The following is a 25344-nucleotide window of genomic DNA, read 5'->3' as shown; positions in this document are numbered from 1 at the left end:
TATGCGGTAAATGGCTATCGGGTGAATATAGCCCTTGGAGAACGACCGCCTCCCATTGCACCTGAAAAAATTGACCTCCCCCGGCTCGATTACGTTCCGGCAGATGCAGCCGTCTCAACTCCTACAGAGCAAGGATTGATGCCTACGTGCAAGATGTATGTCCGATTGTAACCAGGGGCCGCACGATACACGTCACCTGTTTGACTGCCCGGCCAAACCCACTCCACTCAGACCCAGATGCCTGTGGACGCACCTCATCGAAGTCGAAGAGTTCCTGGGTCTTGACACTCAACAGAATCAAGCAGACGAAAGATGGAACACAATAAACTGCTACAACAACAAAATCAGAGTTACACTAATCACTGATTTTGACAGATAGTGCACTCAATATTTTGTTGTTGGGCAACTGCCACTACCTGTAAATGAATATATCTTTCACACAACCAAAACTCGTTGACTAATAGTGTACTTCACGAAAAAAATTGTGCTCAGCTGTTTACGGTACACAACCTGGTAATTATGTCATGACTGGTACTATACTAATTTTTCGCGATATTTTTTATTATTAAATCAAAAAAACTTGCCTATGTCATTCAGTAGGACATTCCTCCATTACTTATGGTTAAAATGTAATGAAATTGTTATTTTATCATTGAGATTTTTACGCGAAAAACATGGGTTTTCAATGGTGAAAAACGTACATTGTACCAGCCATTACACGTTTATAGTTATAAATCCTTTGATCTTGTGGCTGTGTGAATTTGCCCCACCAACTCCTCAGGATTGTGTCGTTGATTTCGTTTTTGTTTGGCTAGTGACTTTACCTTCTTAATTTTACCAATGCTACATATGAACGACCCATTGTCCTATCAGCTGTTGCAAACTTTTTTAGCATCACATTTTCAAACAAAACATTTTGGTTTGGTTGAAAACAATTGGAGTCTAGCATAGAATGGAGTGTTTGCTGTGCTTGAAGACTTGCTCCGACTATATAGCAGAATATTCTAAGGAGTGGTCGGAATTCAAAGTAAAAAACTTGGTAGACAAACATCTATGGGCCATAGTAAGCGGAATATTTCATACCATATTTAAATTCTGAATCACACAGATTAATTCTGGTATTTTTAGCAGGAGAGCACATCACCGTTGTGTATTTGTATGATTTGTTGGACTGAATTGGACAGATTTAATAAATTCTACGCATGCATCGAACAAGCACACAATATTTTAAAGCAGGCCGTAGCTAAACCACCAAGTGACCCTTTGGACCCTTTTCCACAGGAAGTTCTATTGGAAAGCGAAATTGACCAAGCAATTTTATTTACTGCTGATAGCAACCAAGGTAACGAGCTTTATTTAGTCCACGGTGATAATCAAGGCCTTTTCGATGGTAATTATGACGATGAAACTAATGAAGAAAATGCAAAAAATGTAAGTTGTAACAATGTACCAGCAAATACTAATAATGAATGTATGGATGAGTGCATGAGTGATACTTCTCCTGTGAACTTTATCATAGATGCCGCAAAGAGGAATAAAGCAGATTATGACGCCTTCCTTAAGGAACATTTCAAAATTACTTGCGATAAGTGCTACCAGACTTTAGAAACATTTGCATTGCTTGCGCAGCATTACAGCAAAAGCCACAATGAACGTGGTTATGTTGTTTGCTGTGAGACAAAATTTTTCTATCGTCATTTTTTAGTAGATCACATCAAATATCATTTGAACCCCGATTACTTTAAGTGCACATATTGCGATAAATCATTTTCCACAAGGCGATGTTTGCAAATACACATCCAACTACACGAGGATAGGAAGCATGCCTGTGACAAGTGCGATAAAAAGTACATAAAAAGATATTTGCTCGAAAAACACAAATTAACACACATGCCTAAGCCGGAGAAGAAATTTTCCTGCAACGAATGTGGTAAACTGTAAGTTCATACATCATACTGCTTTACTATTAATTTTTTTAACATTCATCAAAGCATTACCTATGAAAAAGAATGGCTAGAGAGTAAATCAAAAGATATGTAGCAATTTGTCATAAAAAAATACGCAAAAATTCGTAACCATTTGGAAGATGAGCAAATATTAAAAAGTTAACATATAAATCATTTTGCAAGCTTCAAATTTATATTTTCTAGGTACGTCAGTCAGCATGCACTTAACTATCACGAAAAAGCTGTTCACCAAAATGTATATGCGCGAGTATGTGAAGTTTGTGGCCAGACGTTACCAGATGCCTTTTCGTACAAACAGCACATGTTGAGACATAATCCCAAACCAGTCAAATGTGAAGATTGCGGCTTGTTAGTAACAAGTCAGATAACTTTAAAGTACCATAGGGATTTGAAACATCCGGTGGGAGGAAGTCGGGAGTACAGTTGCCCAATTTGCCAAAGAATATCACCAAATATGAGAGCTCACAAAGCCCATATAAAAGAAACACACGAGGCAAAACAAAAATTCGAATGCACACTTTGCAATAAAAAATTTAAGAGAAGGGATAAATTGAAGGTTAGTTGCTAAGAAATTTTAAAAATTTTAAATTTTTTTCATAAGCAGTTGATCCGTTAAAACAAAAACGAATTTTTAGTGTCATATGGCTGTTCACACTGGAAATCTATCGTATAGCTGTTCCTGGTGCCCAAAACAGTTCATTACAAGCAGCAATATGACCCATCACCGTAAGAAAGTGCATCCTACTGAATGGGAGGAGGAACAACGTAAAAAATATTCTGGAAATTTGCCTCCCAGATTACAAAAATGTAATTCAAATAAGTCTTCATAGAGCAATAAGACATTGTAGCTAAAGGATTTCTCAAGGTACGTGTTATTAGGAGAAATTTTGTGTGAATTTATATCTTAAAATTTTTTTTGTGGATGGCTCGAAGTCATGGATAATTATTAAAAACAGATGTTGGTGTTTTTTATAAATTTTTTTTTTGAATTTTTCCAATATTTCGTATACCACCGGTAGTCTTTATAAGGAATGCATAGCTAAAAAGATGAAGGGTGTGTTCTGAATCCCACTTTGGAAACTTTAAGGTGTTGCTTAACCCTTTTCTCCCCTGAAAAATGTGAAAAATTTTCACACAATTTTTTGGCAGGGAATACAAATAGAATTGCTTTAATTTATGATGAAAAAATATATGTAAACACATACCAATTGTTGATATGTTTATTATTTGTTTCAGCTATATTTTTGCAATACCATCACATTTTTTCAAATTAAATTAATTTTAACAAAATAGCACAAATTATGTCAACATTTGGATGTTGATTTTTGTGAGGTGAGTTTTAAACTGCTGGCTATTATTTTCTTTTATTTTTTTTTAATTATTTGAAAAAATGTCCACTGCTGCCGTTAAAATCGAAAAGTTTTCGGAAAGTGAAGGTGAGGTGAAACAGAACACACATGAATACTTTTATAAAAAATGTTAAAAGTAAAAGTAAATTGTCATTAAGAGGCAGCGTCATTAGCGAGATACATTCATTTACAGGTAGAGGCAGTTGCCCAACAACAAAATATTGAGTGCACTATCTGTCAAAATCAGTGATTAGTGCAACTCTGATTTTGTGTATGTTACCAGTTCGCGCCATTTTTTGTTGTTTGTGTGTATTATGGTACTTAACTACAACACACACATACAACCAAAACTCGCTGACAGATAGAGCATTTCGCGCGAAAAAATATTGCTCAGCTGTTTACGGTATAGTACCTTGTAATTGTCATGGTTATTAGCACAACAACAAAACTCTACCCCCAAAGAAACTACAATATTTTGAGTGGCAAATGCCGCAATTTAAAATGTCAAAGTTGTTTTAGAAATAAACTTTGTTTTATAACTTATTTTCTTCAAATGTGTTTTATATTTGTATTTTCATCATAATAACATTGTTTTGTTGCTTATGTGTGAAATATCAGATCAAATAGAACATATTTTTAAGAATTTAGAAAACTATCACAGCTGTGTTTTCAAGCCTTTGGCATTTAGATTTTGCAAAATCAAAGGTTAGGTTTAAGTGGCAATCAGCCATCAGACTCATTTAGACGTTTTCGTCCATTGTGATACCCAGGAACAGAAGAAGGAAGATACCTTATAGTTCCTACCGTTAAACCATCCAAATCGGTTTAAAAAGCCCAATAACATGCGAATGATCACTTCCGATAAATAAGACAAGTTCTCAGAGATATGAGAACCTAAAGTGGAACTCCTTCTGACTGCTAGTGCGGGACACACTCACAGAAGGTGTTTTATAGTCTCTTCTTCTTTGATGTCCTCACAGCTTCTGCAAAAGTCGTTTCTGGAAACCTTCAGTCCGTCAGCATGTTTTCCGATTAGACAGTGACCTGTCATGACGGACACAAAGACTGAGACGTCTGTTCTAGCCAATGACAGCAAAGCAGTAGACCTCTTCAAGTTTGGATTAGTCCACATAGTTTTGGAATGCTCACAGCCCCCTTTTTGTGACCATCTATCATTTGTTGTCCTTCGGGCCTGATTTTTCAATTAGCTTACATGTCGCTGGAGGCATACCCACAGATTCCAGTATCACTGGAATGTGCGTGGCCCGGCAACCAGAACAGGTGAATTTTGAACTGTTCATCCATTTCGTTGAGAGATCTGCCACAGTCGAGGGCGGATTTTGTGTTTAGAAATACGTTCTCCAGGGATTTAATGGCTGTCTGAGAAGATATTTATGCCAATCGTCGTAATGACATTATATCTTAGCCATTCCACTACTTCCATAATTGCAAGGATCTCTGCTTGATACACTTGAACCTTTTCGATATAACCAGTTCTAGATCTTAAGAGTACACCCCAAATCCATCCGTATAGAAGTCTATGCAGCTTCTGTTACTATCAACTACTGTTGTATCAAGGATAACACAGTGTCCGTAGCCGCCACATGACCAATGAGAAAGCAATGGTCGCTGCAATTTGGGTAGCCACAATGTCCAGAGGCATAAGATGTAGCATTAAATTCAGTGCATTAGATGGTGTCGTCCTCAGTGCGGCTTTGATGCACAAACAAGCCATCCTTTGGATTCTGTTAAGTATTGAGCACCAGAACACAACACCATATAGCATTATAGGTGTGACAACTGCAGTATACACCCAATGCATGACACGCGGTCTAAACCCCAACTTTTGTTCCACGGTAGGTAGCTTGTATCTCCTGTTGAAAAGAACCACTTCTGTCTTGCACGGATTTATACCTAGACCACTTTCGGTAGCCCACTTGCACGTAGAGCTTCCTGAAGTATATCTGTTCGAGTGCTGGGAAACTTTCCCCTAACCGAAAGTGCCACGTCATCGGCATACGCGACTACTTTCACACCTTTTTTTTTTCCAGAGACAATAATATATTGTTAATGGCTGTATTCCAAAGTAGAGTTGACAATACACCTGCTTAATGAGTTTCTCTGCTCACCCATCTTTAAGATCCACAGATCCCAAGCCTGCCGTAATGCATTTTTAGTAAGTTATTAATAAAATTTCTTACGGTAGAGTTGATGGCTTGAAACTCAAACTCCTTCATGATCGACGTCGGTTTTACATTATTGAAAGCACCTTCAATGTCAAGAAATGCTACCATTGTATATTCCTTGACAGCGAGAGAACTCTCTATGTGGCCGAATAGGCCGTGAAGGGATGTTTCAGTGGATTTGCCTTTACTTTGCATGCTGCTGCTGCGACAGGCAATCTCCAGAGATCGTTGCCCTAAGATAACCTCTCAAGAGTCTTCAGCATAAAGGATGACAGACTAATAGGACGAAAATCTTTCGCCTTCGTGTGCGAGGGTTTTCCTGCTTTCGGAATATATACCATCCCATATATCCCCCTAAGCCAGGGAACCAGTCTATCAGACATAACTTGTAATTCAACCGGTGATACATCATCAGGGCCTGGCGACTTAAAGGAGTCGAAACTTCTTATCGCCCAAAGAATTTTCGGCTCAGACACAATTTCCTTAATAGCCTCCGACGAATGCATACCAGTGACAACCTCTTCTGTCGCCACGTTGTCCGTTGTCACTAGACATTGTCCATACATTCTCTGACTTCTGAATATATCCCACCATAATACGTCTCGAGGACAGAATCTTTCTTAGTCTAGATGCCACAGATGTATCCTTCACGAAGCTGCAGAATTCTACCCAGGATTTGTTCTAAGCCTTTCTCAGCTCACCTTTATATTTTCTTAGCTCAGCCTTATAGATGTCCCAATCGTGTTATGGTCTTGTGAATTTTGCTCTGTTGAAGAGTTTTCTGCAGTCCTTCCTTAGACCAACCAGGTTGGTGGTCCCCAACCATGGCTGTCGCTGTTTGCCCCTAGGCTTGGCACTAGGGCATGCTGACACAAGCGAGTCATTCAGGGCCTTCGTGATCCGCTTGACAACTATGTCTATATCCTCCGTAGTTTCCACTTCCTTTTCTAGTCTAGTATGGAGCGACGTGCAGAATTTGTGCCAAAAATTTTCCCAATCCGCTTTTCTTCGGATTAGCCGAGGGACCACTACTTCAGTATTTTCTCCAAGGCTGAAACTAATATAACAATGATCAGAGAAGCTGTTGTCATCCAACACTTCCCAGTCGCATATTCTTCCACTTATATCTTCCTATACAAAAGTAATATCTAGTACCTCCTGCCTGTTCCTGGTAATAAAAGTCGGTTTATCCCCTTTATTACAAATCGCCAGATTGCAACTTACAATATATTCGATAAGCAGCTCACCCCTTTCGTTGACAGATTGCAACTTACAATATATTCGATAAGCAGCTCACCCCTTTCGTTGACATCCGAACTTCCCCATATCTGTTGATGTGCATTAGCATCACTATCTACAATAAGGCTTCTCTTCCCTGCAGAAGCGGCTTCAACCAGCGACTTAAGGTTTGAAGGCGGCATCTCTGAATCGTGTGCCATATATAGGGAATCCAGCCAGTAATGTGACTTGTTTATTTCAAGGCTGACTACTACTAAATCTTCAGAGCTTAGCGACAGAAGAAGAAAAACTTTTATACTACTCTTTGAAAGAATACATGCTCTGAGTCTTCTATTCCCCGTACCCTTGAGTAGTTTAAATCCTGGAATTCTTAGTCCACGAACCATTCCTCCACACACCCACGGTTCCTGGATAAGAACCACGTCAAAACCGCCTGCCATCAGGAGGACCTTTAGTGCCGCCGAAGCGGCCTCACAATGGTGGAGATTTATCTGTAGAAACCGGACCATAGTCAGGATTTCGAACTTCAACCACTGTTATGTTAGCCTCGTCTTCTGATTTCACCAGGATTTCAGCCTCACAAGATTCGTTAGAACTTGTCATGATGAGCTTCCGTACGCATCCAGGGGCAGTGAGAAAGCTGTGGAACCACTTTTCCTTAGGACACTGGACACTTGCGGTGTGGACGATTTCTCCCTAGATGCTGCTTTCGAAGTACTTCCTGAGTTCCGTGCTTTTCCTCTGGCGCACACCTAGAGCCCAGTCCAACTTTGTGACACACCCGCACAGGTCTTGTCGGGTCCCGTTTCGATCGTCTCGTTCGTGGCAGATTGGGATTACATTACCTTAGTCTTCCAAGTATCGTTTCAGGATCTGAGAGAATCCTTATCCAAGCATGCGCCTTTGGTCGAGAAGGAATATCTTTCTTCTTGACCAAATGTAGTGATGCACCTGGCCAGATCTCACCAATCTCTTTTAGCGCACAACGATACATTTCAATTGAGCGTTGATCTCCGAAGGCAATTAGTCTGTATCGTCCTCGATACCAGCCTGCATCGTTACAAACTGGAGGAGACCAGGAAATTCCGCAAAGACATCGGATTATACTGATGTCACTCCATTGACTATCCCACTGCAATTATTCCTAGGTATACAGCTCTGTTCTTCTCCCTTGTCGACAACTGCCACCACCAAACTGTCCTTAGCGACATTAGCAAAGGTTCTTGGACCCATCTTACTGTTGTTCCCCCTAGTTCTTTTAGGCAAGGGATGCCCTCCAGGTGACCGCAATCCTTTGGCTGACTGCGTCGCGGTTTCCAAATCCAGACGTGTAGTCTTTGGGGTAACCTGTGCGACGAATTCCCGAGCCCATTTTAGGGAGTCTCTCTCCCTATTTGTAAGAGTCTTAGGATCATTCGCACCAAGTCTCTCAATAAACCTGAGAGCGATGCGTCTTCTATTATTCCAACCTCTTAAATTATAGGCATGCACAAAAAGAATAGCTTCGGTCTTATCGATGAGGCTCGAACCAGGTGTCTTCGTCAAAAGTCCCCGCCAGTCGTCTGTCGGCTAGTGGACCCTGGAGCAGCCGCCCCACCAGTCAAGGTTTCAGTAGCAGATAACATGCTACGGCCTGATACCACCACTGCAACTGTTAGGTCTTTGGTGTCCATTCTAAGCCCACTCCCTGGCTCCAGATCTGCCGCTCCACTGGAAATAGACGCAGATCATCAAGCACCTAATGGATACCTCTATCGCAGCTATCCTTGAGTTACTTAAATTTTCCTTCCAAAAATAATGATCTATTACGAGTTACAGGAAAATTCTTGCGGAGTGAAATAACAATACGTCCGCTCCACTCAATGGTTCAAACAAGGTTTTTTTTCTGCAAAATCAAAACAAAAATAAACAAAATACTCAGCTGTTCGCATGACCTCACCTTAGCTGTATTCAGGAACTCAAAAATTTGTGCAAATTTGCAAAAATTTTTACTGGAAGTCGTTCGCGTACTTTTTTTGCCAGGAGAAGAGTGCAAATTTTGACGAAAATAGAGAACTTGCAAATTTCTACGGGGACTTTTTTTGTCAGCAGAATTTGCAACTTTGAACAGATATTTTGTAAAGGTCAGCTGTTTTATGAAAAGCAGCCGTTACATGAAAATACAAAAGCTAACGTCAAATTGGATCAAAAAGGCAGAGGTAAGTAAAAAATAAAAATATTGTTTATTGGTAATAATTTAATAATTATAATGTTAAAGAAGATTCATGGCAGCAGCCAAGATACATTCATTTTAGGTAGTGGCAGTTGCCCAACAACAAAATATTGAGTCCACTATCTGTCAAAATCAGTGATTAGTGCAACTCCGATTTTGTGTAGGTTACAAGTTCGCGCCATTTTTTGTTATTTGTGTGCCCTATGGTTCTTAACTATAGTACACATACAACCAAAACTAGTTGACAGATAGTGAGTGCACTTCGCGAGAAAAAAGTGTACTCATCTGTTTACGGTACATTACCTGCTAATTATGTCATGATAACAATCATGACATAATTATCAGGTAGTGTACCGTAAACAGCTGAGAGCAATTTTTCTCGCGAAGTGCACTATCTGTCAACAATTTTGGGTTGTGTGTGTGCGTATTATAGTTAAGAACCATAACGCACAAACAACGAAAAATGGCGTGAACTAGTAACATATACAAAATAAGAGTTGAACTAATCACTGATTTTGATAGATTGTGCACCCAATATTTTGTTTTTAGGCAACTGTCACTACCTGTAAATGAATATATCTTGGTTGCACCATATGGTTTGTGTTTGTTGTACAAATGTGATCACCTTAAATTTTTCGCCATGCGTAGCTGCAAGCGAAATTATCGATAACGGTTTTGGTTACGAAAATTTCTCTTAGGATATGTTTTATTAAGATGTCACTTCAGTGTTAACATCACAGATGTTCAATAGGTATAGACGAGCCATCGCCTATTTTAAGAGGATCCACTTACAAAGATTAGAAATCAACGAAGAAAATTAAAAGAAGAAAGAATTTCAACATAACTGTGTAAGACGAATTTAAAAAGGTGTTCTCACGTGAACAGCTGTTCACAGCCACCCAGATTTGATGGTATTAAGATGTCAGATTTCTGTTTTTATTCTCTTTGTTGCTATCTTCTTTCTCGCATATTCTCAGTTCACATACGCACGCTTCCTGCACACGTATCCACACACACGCACCCACATTTCGTTTTTGCGTTGGTAAAATGTCGATCAGCTTGATTTCAAGATGGCGATTCCACCATATGGTTTTTATATTGTTGTACAAATGAGACAACATTTAAAATAATTCAGCCATAATAACTGTGTATGGATATTTTTTTGCTTTTAAACTTTCAATTATTTTTACAAAACACGTTTTCACTCTCTTGTTAGCAAAGTGGATTTAAAAATGTGGTCTCACGCGAACAGCTATTAACAGCCTGCCATGCTTGACGGTATTAAGATGTCAGATTTCTGTTTGAATTTTCTTTGCACTAATAAGGTGAAGTCATGCGAACAGTTGAGTATAATTTTTTTATTTTTGTTTTCAAAGGCTTGATATATCAGCTGTAATATTTTTCTAAAATCTTTAAAAGATGTTCTATTTGATCCGATATTCCACACATAAGCAACAAAAGGATGAACATTTATATATAAAATACATTTTAAGAAGATAAGTTGTTTATTTCTAAAACCACTTTGACATTTCAATTTACGGTATTTGCCACTCAAGGTAGTTTCGTTGGGGGTACATTTTTGTTGTTGTGCTAATGACCCTACCTCTTAGTTGCACCATGGTTGTTATCATGACATAATTACCAGCTAGTGTACCGTAAACAGATGAGTAAAATTTTTTCTCGCAAAGTGCGCTATCTGTCAACTGTATATACGTGTGTGTGTGTATATACGTACACACATATATGAGCAGAGAATGTGCGAGAAAGAAGATGACAACAAATAGAATGCAAGCGAAAATCTGACAACTTAATACCGTCAAACCTAGCCGGCTGTTAAAAGCTGTTCGCGTTAGACCACCTTTTTAAATCTTGATTAGTCATATTAAATTGTTCGTAGGTTTCACACGATATATACAACTTTCAGAGTTGCTGTTTTTGAAATTACATATGATGTGCCTTAACGTCTAATTGCAGCTTAAGACTCGTACTGCGTTTTTCATTGGTATAAGTTAAATAAGCTCAACTTTCCAAAAGCATTTGCCGGCATTTTCCTCTCGTATAATGGTGTTGTAATTGCAGGTCCAAAAGAACAACACTATCTTTCACAATTGTTATAACTTCGTACAAATTTATTACAATAGCTTGCTATCAAAAAAACATTTTTTATTTATTTTAGAAATATATATTTATTAACAAATTTTTCCTAATTTATGCATTCACAAATACTTAATTTTTCCACCCCGAGTAAGTGCATGTGAACAAGATCATTAACACTAACAACACATGGTTACAAGAAGAAGTTTGGCGATCGCGTTTTTTTAGGTAAGAAATCGACTTGTTGCGCAGCGACTGTTGTGTTTTTTTTGGGCGTCGTGAAATGTAAATATTCCCTAGATAAAAAAAACAAGTTATAGCGAAACAAACACTTGTCATCAATATTATCCGCTTATTTTTTATATAGAGTTTAACCGCGAAAACCGAATATAGCACCTTTAAGCAAAATAGTAGCAACTTGTCGCTGCCCTAATACTAATTTCGGTTCAATTAATTGCTAATGTAATTAAATGCTCACGAAATGGGCACCAATCAACTCTGTTTCAATGATTTTGTCTTTGTTGGGTGTTGTTGTTTGACTTTTGTTTGTCTTCTGTCGGTTTTCGCAATAATTTATGAGGCATTGTACTCAGCTGTTTACGGTACACTACCTGGTAATTATGTCATGGAATGAAGTTAGTACAAGGCTTCACGCATCACGTGATTGCCCGGATTTCCACCTACAGGATCGTATTATGGTGAAACAGTTTAAAACAGGTCTCAGTCCCTGGATTCTCAATATAGTCCCCCAGGCCCACTCTGTCTTCCAGCTTTGATCCATCTGTAAAACATGATATTCTAGATGGCAATACCAAATTCATTAACTTTTCTGTTATCGCTTTTTAACTGGGTATGCACCACTTGCGAAATTTTTGGGTGCAGCCTAGACATTTATGTCGCCGCGGAATAATAGTCATGTAGAATGCAAGATGGTGACAAACATCGATATATAATTTTGGCCGGATTTTAATAATTTTTGGCTTACAAAACATACATTTGCTTTCGTAATTACAGGAAAAAATTTTTCAATGCCCCCTGTTACGCAAAGAAAATTTCATTTGATCTTCGTGCTTGCAAGCCAAACTTTCGGTAACGGCATTGGTAACGAAAATTTGGTTTAAAGCTTAGTACTGACTTCCACTTTCCACACGAACAACTGTCAAAACGCAATATAAAAAAATGTTGACGAAGATAATGCGAACACATTCCGAACAAGTGTACTGTGTTCTATGAGCAAAATTGTAGCGACATGCCGCTGCATCAGGATAAATTTCGAACAATTTTAATTGCAAATGTAATTAAATGCTCGCGAAATAGGCCGAATCAACTCTGCTTCAACACTGTTGTTTTTGTTGTTTGACTTTTATTTGTGTTCTGACAAAGAATAGTCCGTCGGATTTCGCAATAATTTAATAGCCATTTTCGCTGTGATTGATTTCAGTACTAGGCTTAAGGTGTGTCAATGCATATGGTTTGGAATTAAAACTTTGGTCCATACTGCGCTTAAACGATTTTCGCTAGTTAATGTTATAGGATTTCACTACTATTAATATTAGAATAATCTTTTTTATTGTTTTATGTCACCCTGTACGGCTTCCACCAACTGCGTTATCGAAAGTTAACACCGATGGTATCTTAACACAAGCAGTATTTTCCAACAGTTTGTAATAAACGAGAGAACGAAAACGTATTGGATTGTCACGGTCCGAGTTTCTGTTTTTGGATGACGGGACGGGCGGCAACAATGGAGTGAATAAATAAATAAATGTGCGAAATAATTGTTATATTGTGACTATATGTTTTTGGCGTGTTGATTTTCGCATGAGCAAGTGAAAAATTTTAAATTGTGTGTAATCTTTGGAAAAAAAGTAAACAAATGCAATTGAGAAATATACAGAAATGTAGACTAGAGTGTTTGGTGCGCTGCTAAAGTATTTAAGTATTACTGTGACGTAGTGCAACATTACAATTGTTACAAAATTAATTCGAGACGTGGAAAACGAATGATGTAAATATCGAAAAGTGATGTACGAAAAATAAAAGCTATCTTTCAAATTAATTAAAGAAAATAAAAATTGGCAACAATTTAACTTGTCTAGAGAATAAACAAAACAAAACATAAACAAAGAAGAAGAAGAATTAAAAGTGCGTATGAATGTGTGACGAATATGCCAAGCCCATGCTTATATGATTGCGTGTGTGTGTATGTGTATGCGAGTGAGTGCAATCAGTAGCAACAATTTGAATCAACATAAAAATGTAATTATTTAAATTTATTTCTTTCAAACTAGAGGTGTTTTGTTTATTTGTTTTCATTTTCTTCCACGCCGCATGGTGCAAAGTTTGTGTTATTTGATAGTTTCATTCGGAATTCCGGATTCTCATCGTATTATGGAGTGTGGTTTGCACAAAAAAAAATTGGCTCACTCTAGAAAGCCTTTTTGATTTGCTTTCTCCGAATAGAAGGAAGAAATTTTCCGTTGAAATCAGAAAACACTTTTTATTTATTGTTTTTGCTTTGCAAATTAATCCATTGCTTTCTTACATTTTAATCACATAAAATTCCTTAAGAACTAGCATTGAGTCACAGGTGGATTCAAAATTATTTCTGGTTGAAATTTAGATTTTGTTTTTGTACTCGTATTATATTTTTTCCAATTGGAAATAATTTGGTTTTGTCTGCATTTGTGTTTACTACCTGCACATTCACCTCTTGCAACATACCGCTATTAGGTTGAATAAAGTATGTAATTGTATAACCATAACCATAAATTTTGCTATGCTCCCTCATGAATTGCCAATTATAAATATATTTTTTTTAAAGAATTTCCTTTATATTAATTTTTGCAAAATGGATGAAATAGAATATCGGAGAAGTACTCGCCACGGCTTCGGAAGGAACCCTCTGTCCACAAGGACTGAGACATAAATCACATTCAATGTCTTTGGAGAAGTCCAAATAAGTCTTGTTTCTGACTGCCGCTAAAGCCTTAATTGACATACTGTCAAACCACGAACTTTTTTGCACCTAATTCATTTAGATACTCATCGAAATCATCTGATTCATAAAGGAAAAACTTGATTTCGAACGAATAGAGCGAGAAAAAATTAGAGATTTTGACAGATAATCTATCGTGCAAATGTAGCTTAGAGGTTAGCATGTCCGCTTTTGGCGCTTAACTTCAAGGTTCAAATCCCTTGAAAATTTTCAGCGGGGCTTGCGACACTTAAGAGGAATTAACTTCTCTACTAAAGTGAGAATCCGTTCGTACTCAGCAATTAAAAAGCAGGGGCCTTATCATTGAGCTCAAACTTGTATAGGACAGCACTCATTGATATGGGAGAATTATCCCTGCTGTTGTTCATGAGCAAATTTGCATTTGCACATATTGGGGCTTAGCGGCTTAAAATACGTGACAAAGTGGCGAAATTCCAGTTTTGATTGAAAAGGATAATATTTATTTATTTATTTATTTATTTATTTTATTTATTTATTTGATGAATACCTACACAACAAGATAAAAAATCTTATAATTATAGTGCAGGCTTATAAGAACAGTCATATATCCTTTGAAAAAAATAATAATAAAAATAATATAAAAATTTTAAGGAAATATAAAAGAAATGTAAAAAAAATTTTTTGAATATTAATGATGGAAATACAAATTATTGAGAAAAATAATAAATTAAAATAGTTTTCACTTTAAGGAAGAAGTTAACAATGTTTAAAAGGAGAGAAAAACAATTTTTGAATAATTAGTTACTAAGAAGAATAAAAAGTCTTTTCTTAAAGTCTGACGCGTTGCTGATGTTTTGGATTTCGTGGGGAATGGTATTCCAAAGACGTATGGTACTCGTATAAAATTGCCATTTAGATACTAGACTCCTTCTTCGAAAAGGTACAAGTTTTCTACCCCTTCTAGATCGGGCGAATACTAATTTGTCGTAGAGGAAATTGGGTGTTTGTGTCACAATGATCTTATGCAGGAATTGTAGAGATCTGATTCTGAGTAAATTGTCAAAACTACAGCCATAAAGGGAATTCGCCATGGTGGAAATATGTTGATTTCTTCTTACACCATAGACATACCGAATAATGCTGTTAAAAACTACATTCAATTTCCGTTGGCTTAGTGAATCGCAGTTCGCAAACAGTTCACAGCCATAGATCAAACCAGGAATTAGAAACATCTTCGCTAATAGAGTCCGAACCTCAATAGGTGTATAAGAGTGTGTGATCCACAGTGTACGCAGCTTTGCATATGTCTGCCCTGCTATAGCATTCACATGATTAGACCAAGTCAATGAGCTATTAAAAATTACACCTAAATTCTTCGCACTAGACACAATATCAATCTTCTGACGATTTATAGTGACATCCAAGTCTCGTAGAGTAAATCTTTTACTCTTGTGAAAAACAATAATTTTCGATTTATGAGGATTCAGAAATAAACCATTTGCTGTGGCCCAGTTATAAACACGTGAAAGGTCCTGGTTGAGTTTTGTAACGCATTCACCAATATCATCAACAGAACCGCTAAGAAACAACTGAACGTCATCAGCATACATGATGATCTGACTGTGGACTAGCTGGCTTGGAAGATCGTTTGCGTAAAGTGAAAAAAGAAGCGGACCTATTATAGAGCCTTGGGGAACCCCCTTGGGCACTATTATTGACTCTGATATGGCATCTCCTACGTACACTGACTGCTGCCGATTACTGAGATACGATTGAAAAAGCTTTATAGAAGTATCACTGAACTTGAAGAATCATCTGAGCTTCATATATAGATTACGATGATCAACCGAGTCGAAAGCCTTTGAATGGTCAAGAAGGACGAGAAAACTAACATTACCATCATCAATTTTACTCCTTATCGATTCCGAAACTTCAACTAATGCACTAACGCAACTATAATGAGCTCGAAACCCGGTTTGTCTATCAGATAACAGCGATTCCCTTTGGAGATATTCAGACATTTGTCTATGTAAAATCTTTTCGAAAACTTTCGAGAGGTAGCATAATATCGAAATCGGACGAAAATCGCCATTGGATTTAGGAATAGGAATTATCTTTGATCGTTTCCAGATACTCGGATATCTACTGGAGATTAGAATTGAGTTAAAGAGATGAGTAAAATAAGGTAGTAGGTAAGGAATCAGTATTTTAATAAATCTTGGGTCAATACCATCAAGACCAATGGCATTAGACTTCACTGACATAAGACTATGTATAACTTCATCGTGCGATACACATCTAAACTCAAAACTGCAGTCAACATGTGTGTTGTCCACTACCCTATTAGTGACTTGATAGAAAGTGGTGTCTATATCCAAGGTCGGAATATTAACAAAAGATCTATTCAATTCGTTGATATCTCCATGGTAGGTAGAAATCGCCTTGGATTTACCAACTCCGATATCATTTATAACCTTCCACTTGCTTCTCGTGTCTAACGCCGAATAATATTTGGATGAAAAATATCGTAACTTTGCATCATTAATAACTTTATTAACCTTATTCCTGGCCGTGCGAAATTCTTCCTGAAGTTCAGGAGTCTTAAAACGTTTCCACCTAGAGTAGGCTAGGTCCCTATTTCTAATGAAATTTCTAATAGTGGAATTAAACCAAGGCTTAGTGTTTGATCTTTTCATTTTCGTTTTAATAGGGACTGTTGTATCATAGATACGAAGAATGTTTTCTTGAAGAAAGCTCAATTTATCATCAACAGATATAAGTCCATATATTTCATGCCAATCGACTTCCTGAATCCTCTCATCTAAAGCAGAATAGTTCAAGTTCCTGAAATCGCGGTACGAAAACTTCTCCACTTTCTCCGACAAGGTGAAATTGTAAGCTAGATAAATCAAATCGTGTTTCGAGAAACAAGGAGCAGATATTTGTTCATTAAGTAAAATATTGGAGGCATTATTTACAAAGAATAAATCTAAAAGGGTATTAACAGTTGAAGAGAAATGAGTAGGGTTTGTAGTATTAGTAGGGTAGAGACCCAGTGTCAACATATTGTCCGTTAAAAGCGAGTCTACAAGAATATTGGAATTAAAGTCTCCAGTTATGACAACGTCACTATATCCCAATGTCACGGACTCTAAGACGTTATGTATTTGATCCAAATCTATCGTATTGTTTGGCCGGTAAAAACAACCAATCAAAATTTTCCTCGAGTTACTTGAAAGTTCAACGAAAATATACTCCGTCTGATCCTCAGGATTAGATCTCAACCGCAGTTTAGCTTTCAGAGCGTTCCTTGCATAGATGGCAACACCACCTCCACGACGTTCTCGATCCGATCTGAAAACCGTGTATCCTTTCAAGTTTATCAAGCTATCGGGTATAGCACTGTGTAGCCAAGTCTCCGAAAGACATATAATATCAATTTCCCCATTCTCAAATATATATTTAAACTCATCCACTTTGTTTACTATACTTTGGGAATTTATGTGACAAAATTTCAAACCATCTCTTTGTTTTGCTAGTATGCGCAGTAAATTTCGAGTTACGTCTTTGGAATATCTATCAAAATTAATCATGTGTGTCACAGAGAGGCAAACAAAAGTAAAGAGTAACATCAGCATCGCGTTTGAAAGAGAATGTCCCTGTTTGTATTAGCCAAAAAATATAAATATGATAAATAAAATTATAAGAAAAACAAATTAAAAAACTCTTTGGAATATTAAGTTGTAAATTCGATAATACATACAAAATCAGGAAGATTATAAACAAGCGTACTATAAGTCTAGCTGTGAATTTCTGCATGAGGTATTTCTTCCAAAGCACGTAAGTTATCAATAATTTTCGGATGAAAAATGCATATCGGCTCGTTGCTATCAAAGCGTTTAATATAAGCAAGTCCTCGAAATGTGTATGCAGACTTGACAAGGCCTTTGGTTGCCCAAAAAGTAATTGCGGATTTTTTAAAAGAAAGTAAATGCATTTTTAATAAAACTTAGAATGAACTTTAATCAAATATATAATTGCCATTTTGTTCGATAACCTTTTGCCATCTTCCTGGCAAATTTGGTATTCCACGCTCATAGAACTTTTGGCCTTTATCTGCAAAAAACTGAACCGAGTGCGATTTTATAGCCTCATCATTGCCGAAAGTTTTACCATTTAAGGAGTTCTGCGTCTGATGGTGCAAGGTCAGGGCTATATGGTGGATGCATCAAAAGTTCCCAGTCAAGCTCACTCAGTTTTTGGCGAGTGACCAAAGATGTGTGCGGTCTAGCGTTGTCCTGGTGGAATATGACACTTTAACGATTGACCAATTCTGGCCGCTTCTCCTTGATGGCTGTATTCAATTTGTCCAATTGTTGCCAGTAAACATCCGAATTAATCGTTTGGTTCCTTGGAAGCAGCTCAAAATATACCACACCCTTCCAATCCTACCAAACAGACAGCATAACCTTCTTTTGGTGGATATCAGCCTTTGAAGTGGTTTGAGCTGGTTCACCATGCTTGGACCATGATCGTTTACGACTAACGTTGTTGTAAACAATCCATTTTTCATCTCCAGTTATGATTTGTTTTAAAAACGGATCGAATTCATTGCGTTTAAGGTGCATATCACAAGCGTTGATTCGGTTTGTTAAATGAATTTCTTTCAATACATGTGGTACCCAAATATCAAGCTTTTTCACCAGTCCAAGACTTTTTATGTGATAATGAACGGTTGATTTTGGTATATTTAACTTCTCTCCTATCTCACGCTCAGTTACATGACGATCCAATTCGATTAATGCTTTGATTTGGTCACCATAAACTTCATTTGGCCGACCTCAACGTGGCTCATCTTTAAGTGAAAAATCTCCAGAACGGAATTTGCGAAACCAATTTTGACACTGTCTTCCTTTTAAGGCTTTGTCACCATACACATCTCGTAACTTTTTAGCAACCTGCTCCGCGTTTTTTCCTTTACGAAAATAATAAAGTAAAATATGACGAAAATGCTCCTTTGTGGGCTCCATATTAAAATTGACGCCAAACAAACAAATGTAAACAACATTTCGCGCACTTTTTTCTACAGCAAGCTAAAAGGAACAGCTGATAACTGACAGAAGAAAGAATGCAATTACAGAGTCACAAGCCGTTGAAAAAATTTGTCAACGCCGACTATATGAAAAATCCGCAATTACTTTTTGGGCAACCCATATTACTATGTAAGTGGAGTTGAGTTCATTAAAGGCATTCTGCCACGAAATTTGAATTTTGTTGTTGTTGTTGTAGCATTTTTTACCTTCGTCTGCTTGATTCTGTTGAGTGTCAAGACCCAGGAACTCTGCGACTAAGATGGGGTGCGTCCACAGGGATCTGGGTCTGAGTCGAGTGGGTCTGGCCGGGCAGTTAAACAGGTGACGTGTATCGTGCGGTCCCTGGTTACAATCGGGACAAACATCTTGCATCAATCCTAGCTCTGTGGGAATTGAGGCGTCTGCATCTGGCGGAACGTAATTGAGCCAGATCTACTCTGTTTTCCAAGGACTACATTCACCCGGTAGCCAATTACCGCATCGGCATGAATGTTGTTCAGACCCGCTTGATATGCCGCTTGATCTAGAGGTTCTCTCTTGTAGCGCTGAACATCACGCTCTAGATCGTGTAGATCTACCTTAAGGCTTCTGGGCGGTGGGTATCTATCCACATGATGATGATTTGGATGGTTTCTGCGATAACAGCCCAAAAGGTATTGCTTAGACAGCATGTAGATATGTCTTGGTACTGGTAGGATCTTTGTCTCCTTATGGAGGTGGTCCACATGAGAACTGAGGAGACATCCCGTCGCAGTTCGGAGGGCGGCATTCCTCCACCATACGGAGTAGCTGCAACGGCAGTCGCGGACAATCAGCGGTATCGAGCGGAGAGTCTCAGTGAGTGGTCGGACAAATACTGAGTGTCTATGATGCTCGATATGACAAAGCGAGTTAATGGAGCTTTAAACAACCAATGACCACCTTGTTCCCGCGGCGATCGGTCCTTTGGACTTAAACGAGTTTGCTCACCTACGGGAGCTTGACGAGAATCGTCACCTCCACATGAGAATGTGGCTACAACAACAACATCAGCCCTCACACCCATTGCTGACATCTGCCATATGTTAAAAGTCTACCTCAACGATCTTGCTATTTATTTCGCTGCAAGAGATCTAAAAGTATCTGCCACCAAACCTTCAGCCACATTGTTCAATATATGTATATACATGAGGTGGGTAGGGAGGGGGTCATTGGACTAACAATTCCGACCATCAAGTATGCCAAAATACTTGGTGTCGCATTTGACATTTGTGCAAAGACATAAATATATGCTGCCTAAGCAATATCTTCTGGGTATGCTGTCTGGATGGTCCCTGCGATAACACATCAAAATCAACATCTTGTGGATAGGTATCCACTGTCCAGAAGCCTCAATGTGGATCTTCATGATCTAGATCATTTGATCAAGCGGCATATCAATCGGGTCAGGGTGAATGTTTTCCTTGAAAAACGACCACCACCCATCGCACTTGAAGAAATTGACCTCCTCCGGCAAATGTAGCCGCCTCAAGTCCTAGAGAGGAAGAATTGATTCAACGTGTAGGATGTGTTTCCCAATTGTAACTTGGGACCACAAGACCCACATACTCAGACCCAGATCCTTGTGGACACACCCCACCTTAGTCGCAGAGTTCCTGGATCAACAACAACAACAATATGAAATAAGGATTCAAAGAATGGCTCTGACGTTATATATTATACTTAGAATATCCGTTAGAGATATTTCAACCCTATACGCAAACGAACAAAATACTTCTGTCAACGACTTTCAAAATATCATACATAATTATATTTATTTTCTGTTTTTATTATAAGATTATTTTTTCCTTTATTTTTTCAGGTTTTGAAAATATAAATGTTTTAAAGGTGGCTCTGTAGAGCGAGTGAAAAGGAAATTTGTATGGAGTGTATTGTGTCGTGTTTTAAAATGTTTTTATTATAACACAACAAAAAAAGTAAATAAAAATATAAAAAGTGATCAACAAAAAAAAAATCATTTGTGTGCTCTATTGTTCTTCTGCCAATATCACGTTTGCTATATCTTTCTGGAATCGTATAAAATTTCACAACCATGAGCAATTATCAAAGCCAAACACCACCAACGGTGTTGAGAAACCATCATCAACACCATCAGCAACACCACAACAATCATCATTTCTCATCATCGTCAACAACAAGCACTGCGGCGCAACAGCATAATTTTACCACACCTGCAATACCACATCACCAACAGCCGGTGCCACTACCGGCACCACCACAACCTTTAATTAGTAACTCATTGGCGATACGTCAGGAGATTCAGCGATTTGAAAGTGTACATCCATCGATCTATGCCATCTATGACTTAATCGATTTGCTACCCATAACGGACGCCCAGATAGCTCAACAGATACGGGATCATGTTGTCTGTATTGAAGGTAAGTACAACTGATCTACTCCTTTAGGTGTTATGTTATCTAAATTCTTATTTCATGTTGTGGTTAATACATTTCCACTGCCTAAGAGAATCACATTCGCTTATGCATCGAGCATCAATAACTCAGAGAAAAAAATTCTACTGTATAAATTATTCCACATTATAACGAAAACCAACCGCCAAAGAAGTACATACATATGTGACAAAATTCTCGATTTTCTGTTTTAATTTTTAAAAAATGCGAACATATCATCTCGTCAAGCAGCAAATGCAACTAATATGTTTTGAGTTTGATATTAATAGCCAAGAATCTAATTGCTTCCAAGTTATTGCATATGATGTAATGATTTATTTTAATATTTTTTTTTCAAAACTTTACAATTTATTATCTTTAAAAATTGATTATACTTTATATTATTTGTAATGAATATTTCAATTTGTTTGTTGAATACAGTGTTCGAAGTGCTTGACTTTTTTCAATGCTTGATTGAAAAATCGGTAAGGAAAGGCAAAAGTCGGTCGGTGCCGACTTTATAATACCCCACACCTACCCTATAAATACAAAAGGGGGGCTACATCTAATTCTAAATGGACCTCGGCCAGATGGATTATTAAAATTGCTGTATCAAATTTCAAGCGAAGCAATTATGTTCAAAATGTAATAGCCACGGTTGACATATGACAACAAATTACCCAAAATCTGACGAACATATATATGGGAGCTATATCTAAATCTGGACCGATTTCGACCGCTTGATATTACGACCGCATTACTGCTGTATTACTCCAATACGGACGAACATATATATGGGAGCTATATCCAAGTCTGAACAGATTTTTATGAAATTCACCACCAATATTGAAAGTCATAAGAAAATCCTTCCCACCAAATTACAAGAGAATCGGTCAACAAATACCATTTAATTGCAATATTACTGCAAATTGGACGAACATATTTATGAGGTTACATCCAAATCTAAACCGATTTTTTCCAAATCTAAATAGTCTTCGTCTCTAGGCCGAAAAACATGCCCATACCAAATTTGAAGACAATCGAATGAAAATTTGCGACCTTTAGTTTGTACACAAATTAACATGGACAGACAGACAGACAGACAGACGGGCATAGCTAAATCGAATCAGAAAGTTATTAATGGGTCTATCTCTATTCCTTTTGGGTGTTACAAACAAATGCACTAAGTTATAATACCCTGTACCACAGTAGTGGTGTAGGGTATAATAAGCAAGTAACAGAAAAAGCAAACAAAACAGTCAGAATAACTTAACTTCCTCACGGTAGAATCAAATACAAGGAAGCGTCAATTGCCCAGCTGTTTAAAAATTCAGGAATTTCGGAGTTGCAACGTCCCACTGAATTGTTATATGCATTTGAAATAAATGACATTTTAGGGGTGGTATTATATTCGCTTTTGGCGACATTTTTTCATGATTACTTTTTATACCCTACACCACCACTGTGGTACAGGGTATTATAGATTTGTGCGTTTGTTTGCAACGCTAAGAAAGAGAAGAGCTAGACCCATCGATAAGTATACCAATAGACTTAGAATAACTTCCTGATTCGATTTAGCTATGTCCGTCTGTCTGTCTCTCCATGTATTCTTGTAATCAAGGTACAGGATGAACGCTATTGATTTTGAAAAAAAAATGGCCCCAGATTTCGATATAGCTTCGATATTCATCTTTCATCCGATATACCCTTTAAAGTTGTAGGAGCCACAATGTTGGTCCGATCATTACCAAATTTGGCACGAAGTTCTGTTTGTGGCGTCCCAATATGTGTGCAAAATTTCATCAGAATCGGATCAGATGTATATATAGCTCCTATATATATTTTCCATCCGATATGGTCTTTTAAGGCTGTAAAAGTCTCAATTTTGATCCGATCTTTACCTAATTTGGCACGATGTGCTTTTTTGACATCCTAGTATGTGTGCAAAATTTCATCAGAATCGGATAAGATTTATATATAGCTCCCATATATATCTTTCATCCGATATGGTCTTTTAAGGCTGTAGAAGTCACAATTTTGGTCCGATCTTTACCAAATTTGGCACGAAGTGCTTTTTTGACGTCCTAGTATTTATATATATCCGATATGCCTTTTTAAAGCTGTGGTAGCCACAATTTTGGTCCCATCTTTACAAAATTTTGTTTGAGATGTTTTATTTGACGTCGCACTACATGCAAACAATTTCATCAATATCGAACCAGATTTCGAAACGCATAAAAGATATATATGTATGGGAGATATATATCTTTTATGCGTTTCGATTTTTAAGGTTGTAGAAGCCACAATTTTCGTACCATCGTAAGAAAATCGTACAATCGTACATTTTTCAAAATGTGACCGTGAAAACCATGTGTGCATGATGTACGAACCTTTAATGACAAACTGTAACTTTAAGTTCAAAATTAAAATTGAATACATTTGAAGAATTAAAAAAAAGTTTTGTGGTACAAATTGTTTTTATTTTAAAAAAGATAGGCTGTCCTGCCTGGCTCAAAGTGGGTCACACCCGTGTGCCGCGAAGGCCCGTCGTTGGCATAGGAAATGCTTTAGAGTATTGTTGGCTTCCCCACTTACGCTGTCACTTGCAACATCTTTTCTGTATTAGTGTGCCCGTAGTGCTATGTGTCCCATAGTTGTCCTGAAAGCTTTAAGGGCAAGACATGTTGATTTCGATGTGTTACAGGCAAAATGACGTCAATCTATAGTGGTTGGTATTGCGGCAATATGAAGATATGTTGCACTATGGGGTGTTCCATTCATAGAAACCAAATCGACCTTAAGTTCTCATCATAATGGTTAATATAGGCGCTATATCTAACATTTTAGCACTCTCCATTTGTTTGTCTGGAACACGAACGCGTACCAGATGCGGTAAATGGCTACCCGGTGAATGTAGTCCTTGGAGAACGACCGACTCCCATTACATCTGCAGAAATTGACCTCCCCCGGCAAACCAGAGTAGTTCTGGCTCAATTACGTTCCGGCAGATGCAGCCGCCTCAACTCCTATAGAGCAAGGATTGATGCCAACGTGTAAGATGTATGTGCCGATTGTAATCTGAGACCGCAAGATACACATCACCTGTTTGACCTGTCACCTGTTTAATGCCAGACCCACTCGACTCAGACTCAGATCCCTGTGGACGCACCCCATTTTACTCGTAAAGTTCCTGGGTCTTGACACTCAACAGAATCAAGCAGACGAAATATAGAACACAACAAACTGTTACAACAACTACATTTGTCTGCAACATGATGAATAGTTGACAACGATTGGTTCGGAAAAAATGGCTTATTTGCTACTGACTTTTTGTCTATATATGACTATTCTCTTAATTATCACAACACATTCAGGTTTTTTTTCGCTGAAGTGCTAACATTTTGCGTTCTAACCCTTTCTTCATGCCGTTTTCTTATTGAATTCAACATTCTCTTCTTAACGGTGATTTTTTAGCTATTATCTTTTTGGCAACACTGGCTTAAACAGCTTGCGCACGTTTCGTGTTTTGTTTCACTGTCAAATATCTTCAGTTTGGTCTATAGTTTAACCAAACGAACAACGCTTGAAAATTATTGAATTTTATTATCAAAATGCGTGCTCTGTTAAGGAAGTTCGTCGCGCGATTCTTCCATTTTATGGTCAGTTTAATCGAACCACTGAAGCGGCTTTCCGGGATATTGCGACTTAATTTCGCACCAAATTTACATTGTTGGATATTAAACCGCCAACACGCTAACGTAGAGTGCGAACTGAAAAAAATATCGCACCTGTATCGGCCAGTGTTAATGATGACCA

General features: G+C 37.7%; 1 protein-coding gene across 7 annotated transcripts; it reads left to right on the top strand.

Moving 5' to 3' along the window:
- Window positions 1-889: 889 nt before the first annotated feature.
- Window positions 890-21652, top strand: LOC106083877 (centaurin-gamma-1A-like). Of its 7 annotated transcripts, none has more exons than XM_059364479.1 (5): window positions 890-1063; window positions 1129-1937; window positions 2151-2523; window positions 2603-2832; window positions 20940-21232. In XM_059364479.1, the coding sequence occupies exons 1-4, from the start codon at window positions 953-955 to the stop codon at window positions 2795-2797; spliced, it is 1488 nt and encodes a 495-aa protein (XP_059220462.1). In that variant the 5' UTR covers window positions 890-952; the 3' UTR covers window positions 2798-2832; window positions 20940-21232. The 7 variants fall into 7 exon arrangements, with proteins under 7 accessions (XP_059220462.1, XP_013102613.1, XP_013102612.1 ...); XM_013247159.2 differs by lacking the exon at window positions 20940-21232 and adding an exon at window positions 3204-3859; XM_013247158.2 differs by lacking the exon at window positions 20940-21232 and adding an exon at window positions 2987-3180.
- Window positions 21653-25344: the final 3692 nt, after the last annotated feature.

Source organism: Stomoxys calcitrans, chromosome 3 (assembly GCF_963082655.1).
Source record: "Stomoxys calcitrans chromosome 3, idStoCalc2.1, whole genome shotgun sequence".
In the NCBI taxonomy this organism is placed as follows: Eukaryota; Metazoa; Arthropoda; class Insecta; order Diptera; family Muscidae; genus Stomoxys; species Stomoxys calcitrans.
Note: the sequence above shows the minus strand (reverse complement) of the source record. Positions and strands in the feature narration are given on the sequence as shown.

Excerpts from the sequence above, each read along its gene's own strand:
- LOC106083877 (XM_059364479.1), top strand. The coding sequence starts at position 953 with ATGGAGTGTTTGCTGTGCTTGAAGACTTGCTCCGACTATATAGCAGAA. Across the intron at positions 1,064-1,128 it reads ACAAACATCTATGGGCCATA|CAGGAGAGCACATCACCGTT; the intron begins GTAAGCGGAATA and ends TGGTATTTTTAG. Across the intron at positions 2,524-2,602 it reads AGAGAAGGGATAAATTGAAG|TGTCATATGGCTGTTCACAC; the intron begins GTTAGTTGCTAA and ends ACGAATTTTTAG.